Source organism: Parasteatoda tepidariorum, chromosome 4 (genome assembly GCF_982258835.1).
Source record: "Parasteatoda tepidariorum strain Cologne lab strain chromosome 4, Ptep-v5.0, whole genome shotgun sequence".
In the NCBI taxonomy this organism is placed as follows: Eukaryota; Metazoa; Arthropoda; class Arachnida; order Araneae; family Theridiidae; genus Parasteatoda; species Parasteatoda tepidariorum.
Window position 1 is genome coordinate 28,585,767 of NC_141758.1, and position 6,750 is coordinate 28,592,516.

A 6,750-nucleotide genomic window follows, 5' to 3' on the forward strand; every position below is an offset into this window, starting at 1 on the left:
GGAGCAAAAATCCATATAAAAGAGAGTAGTAAATGATATCATACACGTGTGACTCATTTACTTCATACGCGAAAGAGTAACGCCTACATTACAAGAAAAGCTCATGAATGAACTTGAAGCAGAGGATTAACGGTTAATAAAACGAGACACACAAAGTTGGTAGAAACTAATTCTTCCGTAATTAACAATAATAATTGCACTATATATTTCACATTTGTGAGAGACTTTATTGATTGGAAATATTAAATAGAATATGCGTGCTCCTAAGGTGTGCAGAAATTAAGCAGAAAAAACGGATTTTATTAATTTCTTCATTTTAAATTTTGCTTTTGAATCTCTAAGAAGATAATTAATAATCACAAGAACTGGTAAAAATTGTTTATTTAAAATTAGATTTCAATTTACCATTTATAAATGATATAGGCTTATGTAAAACATTTGCACCAAATTCCTACACCCTCGGAGTATAAAATATATAGAACGCAGGAAGAAAACTTATTACATCGGAGCGAAATATAAAATATATGGAAATATAAAAGAAAATAGTAAATGTGTAATACACGTGTGACTTATTTACTTTATACCCGAAAGAGTAACGCCTACATTACAAGAAAAGCTCAAGAATGAACTTGAAGCAGAGGATTAACGGTTAATCAAACGAGACACACAAAGTTGGTAGAAACTAATTCTTCCGTAATTAACAATAATAATTGCACCATATATTTCTCATTTGTGAGAGACTATATTAAGTGGAAATATTAAACAGAATATGCGTGCTCCTAAGGTGTGTAGAAATTGAGTGGAAAAAACGGATTTTATTAATTTATTTATTTTAAATTTTGCTTCTGAATATCTAAGAAGATTTTTGTACATTGATCTGGAGAAGAAAAATTTGGCAATTTCCAGGTAGTGGAGGCCCGCAGAAAACGAAAAATAGAAGCAAAAGAAGAAAAGGAACATTACAGAAAAGGATCTACTTGAAGGATAAAACTTTTAGTAAATTTCGAACAAAGCTCTACATTTCTTTTAAAAACAATTTGAAAGTTCAAAATCCATTTTGTGCCTTGGAAACTATAGTTGGCGTGACAAATTACGATACACAGTGATGCAACAAGTATCTAATAAGGTAAAAAACTGTTTACACGTTATTTAGTATTAATTTATCATCTCTGACCATGCAATCCTATCTACCAAATATATTCTTTACGTTATAATATTTACCATACAAAGCAAGTACAGTCAAACCCCGCTATAGTGAAATTCCGGATATAGTGAGCGAAATGGTTGGTACCGTGCCTTGCTATACACGTATAATGTTATTTTTTGTGGATATTGAGAACCAAAAAAGTTGGATATAATGAACTTTTTTCTCTCTTCGACTGATTTTTTTTCTTTCTTTTTTGTAATAATTTTGAAATGTCTACTTCAAAATAAATACATATAGCAATGCTTAAAACCATCTATAGAGGGGAATGTAGTGATAAGCATTTTTTCTTGTTTGCTTCTTTTATCTCTCTTTCCCATCCCTAAACAAAACAAACAGATGTTTCCAACCCAGGCAGATGATGCACCTGTAATGTGGTGCGGGTGGGATCAAAATGCATTTTCTGTCAGAGGGAATGGTCAAAGGTTTGAACACTAATATATGTTGAAAGCCCTCATTTCAACTCCTTTTTGCTCTCAGTTCAGTTAAAAAAAAAGTCTGCATACAAGTGTTTCAAATTTAACTATGGCAACCAGTAAACCTAAAACGTTCTCCATTGATGATAAATTGGGCATAATCAGAAAAATTGAAAATGGATACAATCAAGTTGATATTTGCAGGGAATATAAACTATCCAAATCTGCAGTTTGTAACAAATGGAAAAAAAGACAAATAAAAATTTCAGCTCATGAAAAAATTTAGATGACAGAAAAAAGTTGAGAAAAGCAGATCACAAGGATATTGAAGAATCATTACTGAAGTGGTTCACCATTCGAAGAAGCTGATATCTTCCAGTATCTGGACAAATGTCGATGAATTTGTTAAGCGATTTTATGAGACTACTTTTATGTGCTCGAATGGCAGGTCAGACAGGTTTAAAAAGCGGAATAACAGAAATTCAGGAAAAATTATCTGAGAGTCAGGAAGCGTTTCCATATCTGATGTTGAGGATTGCTCATCAGATAAAAATTACTGTTTTGTTTTTCTTGCACGTAAGACGAAGAGTTAAGAAAAATAACACATTTTTTTGCTACTACGTAATATTTTTCAGTCATTTATTTGAATAATGTGTAATAAAAGGGAGGAGTCTGGGAACTATTAGTTAAATTGCCTGCGTAACGGATATAGTAGTGAGCTCCCGGTTATAGTGAACCAAAATTTCGGTCCCTTGAAGGTTCACTATAGCGGGGTTTGACTGTACACCACCGATATCAACAGAAATATTGTTTATCATCTCTTCACCATCGTTGACAACTCCCAAATTGGAAACTTGCGCTCAATAACGACAAAACTCAAGCTGTGCTATTCCCCAGAAAGAGGAGGTGCAAGAAGTATGTTATCATTGATAACAACTTATCATTCAAATATTATTTTAAAAACATTAAAAATAAATTCATAACGGCAAAATGTGCACTTTATCCTATTCTAAAAAAGAGCTTCCCTTTCAGCACTAATAACAGAATTCTAATTTTTAAAATGCTTTTCACCCTCCTATTACCATATGCAGCAGCCGACTTTGGAGGGGGCTGCAAAGACAAATTTTAAACTCGTACAAGTTGCAAACTAAGGTAGACAACGTTAAAGAGCACAAAAATATTATTAAAAGCAGACAGCTGTTTCGGATGCTCAAAGGGCAACCTTCATCAGTGCAACAGGTGAAGCACTGATGAAGGTCGCCCTTTGAGCATCCGAAACAGCTGTCTGCTTTTAATAATATTTTTGTGCTCTTTAACGTTGTCTACCTTAGTTTGTATTTTAGCACAAAGGTCGCCCACTTGTGTATTCGTACAAGTTGCTTATAACAAAACCCTCCGCGATGTCACAAATTCTCCCTGGTATTTCAGGAACAAAAATATTCGCAATGACACCTGTACGCCTAGCTTTCTTGACCTGTACAAAAATAGAACTCTTAAGTCCTTCCTTAAGAGCACATGACACTTCAACCCCCTTATATGGTCTTCCTCTAACTACGACCCAGATGACCCTAATTGCAGGAGACAGCCCAAGGCCAACCTCCATTGCTACAAAAATCTTCAAGACATCGTGTTAACACTAAGCTTTAATTTTATTTAAATTTAAAAGAAAATGGCGTAGTAATTATATGTATACAGAGATGAGTTTTTAAGAGAGAGCGTAGGAGTGCGCGCAAAGTAAGCTTTATGTACACAGCGATGTAACAACTTAATGTCTGTAAATATAGTTCTTGTAAATAAATTATTAATATGTTGAACTAATTAAAACTCTTACTTCCTCCTCCCCCCAACCGAGCTACTCCACACCTGACATAATGGTATAGTTCAAACAATCGTTTGAGTCGTACTGCTGATTTTGATTGATTGATTCGTACTGCTGATTTGGACTGGCTCCTCATCTCCTTTTTCATCATTACCCTTTTCCACCTGTTTGAGTTGGCCCCACCCTTTGCGGAATTACTGCTGCTTATTTTGAATCAATTTACTAATACAACTACTAACATTGCTAATCGCTAACTACTTATTTGTTAATATTTGTAATAAAAACGTAAAATAATAAAGTGGGCAATCCCGCGTTAAAGTAAAAAAATTAATAACTGAAGAATTTACTGATTTTCATTTTTAAAGTTGTAACAAAATGTATACATTAACATTTTTGTCCTTATTTAACAAAAATCATTAATAATTATTTTGAATACCACTACATATAAGTGATTTAAATAAATGAAAAAAAAATTCTACCGATACTCTTTAAAAAAATCTTGGCATAGTTAAATTAGTTTTTGCTAACAATTGATTACTTACACTTCAAGCAGAAGATCACGGATACCAACACATGTAACCTATGATGTCAGCACTAGATGATAGTTTTTATTTTATTTTATAATCGTCGTTGAACAGCCGACCCAATTTTTGGGTTTACGACTACTAATGTTCAACTCATTTGCTTTATAATTTTGAACCTAATCCAGATGACAAAGAACAACCTGGATCAAGTATTAGGAGAAATTTGCCTGCGAGGCGGACTTTTACGATGGAACTAACCCGTGCTTGCTCTAATCGAGAGGTAAATCACGAAAACCACCACTGTTTGTCTTACGGCAAGGGAACTCATTATCCGTCTGCCACCGAGGATATTTCACGTCAGCACTGTGGTCGGTGCGAAATTCGAATTGACTAACCATCGGTGGGATTCGCACCCGGTTCACCTCATTAGAGGGCGAAAGCTCAATCTCTGGAGTTACCACGTGATTTAACAGAACGTGATGCCTCATGCCACGTGATTTAACAGAATTACTACAAAGGATCGCAGCAGCATTCGCTATCATTAATCATGATAAGTTGCAGTGAGTATGGCTCACTTGAAGCCTGCTGCATCATCAAAGGTTCACATATTGAACATTCGTGGGGAAAAAAGTGATTACTTTTCTTTCATCAGATAAAGCAAAATTTGTTGGTGATATTTTGTTATGGTCTTTTAAGCCCCGAAATGAATTGTAACATATCATTTATATGTATTTCGTTATACATACAAATATATGTAGATTTGTAATTAAATTGTTTACTAGTACATTTAATAACTATTGGGTATCAAATTTGCTATTACAAAATTGGTATTTTGCACCACTAAAAAGCTTTAAACCACTGACTATATAAAAAAATAAAACTACTGGAAAAATTCTAAAATTTATTTGCACAGTAAGTATTAAAAAAATTGCATTTTTATAACCGAGTTAAATAAATTAGTTTTTAAAAAGTATTGAAATATGGATAAAAAGTCTTACATGAAAACAAATTTTTAAAAAGATACGTACCGTCTACTTCATCCATGCCTGTAATCTGTAAATAAGAGTAACAGCAATTTAAATTTCCGCTCATTCACTTTTTCTTATGTCCGGTACGTCAGCGGTATACTTCCTTTTTTAAGAGACGTAATTTCCCTTTCGATTCTAATTTTGGTGCAAAAAAAGAATTCTCTTTCTTATTCAGGTCGTTTAATTTCAAAATCGGATACAATTTTCTAAACAGAATATTCGATAAATCCGTCTTAATTTATCTATTACCTGTTTTCATGCTTAGATTCGCTTGATGAGTACATGACAAGTTATAACCTCTAAAATTATAAATGATATAGTTCATATATGATTAATATAAATGATTTATAAACTAATTTTGTGAATAAAATTCTATTCATTTACTATAAGCTTAACGAAAATAAGAAATTTAATGTGCGTGTAAAATAAGTAGTCTTGCCCCGCTATTCTCAAAAGACGGCTTTTTCATTAAATTTGTAAGAAAATTTATAACATCAAAATTAATGTTTTGCATAAATACAAGGACTTCTTTTAAATATCTTAAACATAAGTAAAACGTTACTAGCCAGAAAAGGGAGTTTGAACTTTTATTTTTACGGATAAGTGGTAGTTTATTGATTTTGACTCTTGGTTTAATAAATTCAATTTAGTAGATTTTTATCCACTTGTATATCTAAATAATTTATAGGCTAATAAAATTCACCACGCTATACCTTTTAAAAAACAAGAAAAAATAGTCAAATATTTGCAAAATTTAGTTTGTAGTTATCTACCGTTTTTTTTTTTTTTTAAATATTATTTTGGAGTGTCCGGAACAGTTGGCTTCTCTGTAAACTGTGTGAAAACCCCCTACGGTCAACCTGACGGCAAGAAGACTTCGTAATCTATTTACCTCTGAGGATATTTTACGTCAACACTGTGATCGGTGCGATCCGAATGCGGAAATCTTATCGACTAGAAGTCACTGGAACTTGAGCCCAGTTCACTTCATTGGGTGGCGAGTGCTTTATCCCCCCCTCGAATCACCACGGCTACAGATGCTATACCAATACTCCGCATTCAATTACCTGAGATGCCGTTTTACAATACTCTTTGTATAGGGCCGGGATAGCCTGGTCGGTAGGGCGCTGGGCCCATATCCAAGAAGTCGTGGGTTCGATCCTCGCCGGCCGAAGACTCCCCGTGTAGTAAATGGTGACTAATGCACGTTAAATCTGTCGAGTCTCAAAGTCCTCCATGTTCCCACAACAAATCAATACTTCTGTTGGTACTGATCCAGGAGTTTCCTTGTCTTCTGGATTGGTTCAAAATTACAAGGCTACTGAGTTGAACGTTAGTAGTCGTAAACCCATGAAATTGGGTCGGCTGTTCAACGACGGTTATAAAATACTCTTTGTAAAGGCCGGGATAGCCTGGTCAGTAGGGCCCATATCCGAGAGGTCGTGGGTTCGATCCTCGCCGGCCGAAGACTCCCCGTGTAGTAAATGGTGACTAATGCACGTTAAATCTGTCGAGTCTCAAAGTCCTCCATGTTCCCACAACAAATCAATACTTCTGTTGGTACTGATCCAGGAGTTTCCTTGTCTTCTGGATTGGTTCAAAATTACAAGGCTACTGAGTTGAACGTTAGTAGTCGTAAACCCATGAAATTGGGTCGGCTGTTCAACGACGGTTATAAAATACTCTTTGTAAAGGCCGGGATAGCCTGGTCAGTAGGGCCCATATCCGAGAGGTCGTGGGTTCGATCCTCGCCGGCCGA

The 6,750-nt window shown here is 34.7% G+C and overlaps 1 protein-coding gene across 2 annotated transcripts in view; it reads right to left on the reverse strand.

The window, feature by feature from the left end:
- LOC122271919 (Golgi-associated plant pathogenesis-related protein 1) overlaps window positions 1-5,100 on the reverse strand; it is a 61,600-nt gene extending 56,500 nt beyond the window's left edge. The window contains exon 1 of one of the 2 annotated variants that reach the window (XM_071182096.2): window positions 4,992-5,100. In XM_071182096.2, the coding sequence (XP_071038197.2) occupies window positions 4,992-5,055 (64 nt within the window). In that variant the 5' untranslated portion in view covers window positions 5,056-5,100. The remainder of the gene's footprint in view (window positions 1-4,991) is intronic. The other variant, XM_071182095.2, reaches the window with a different exon arrangement.
- Window positions 5,101-6,750: the final 1,650 nt, after the last annotated feature.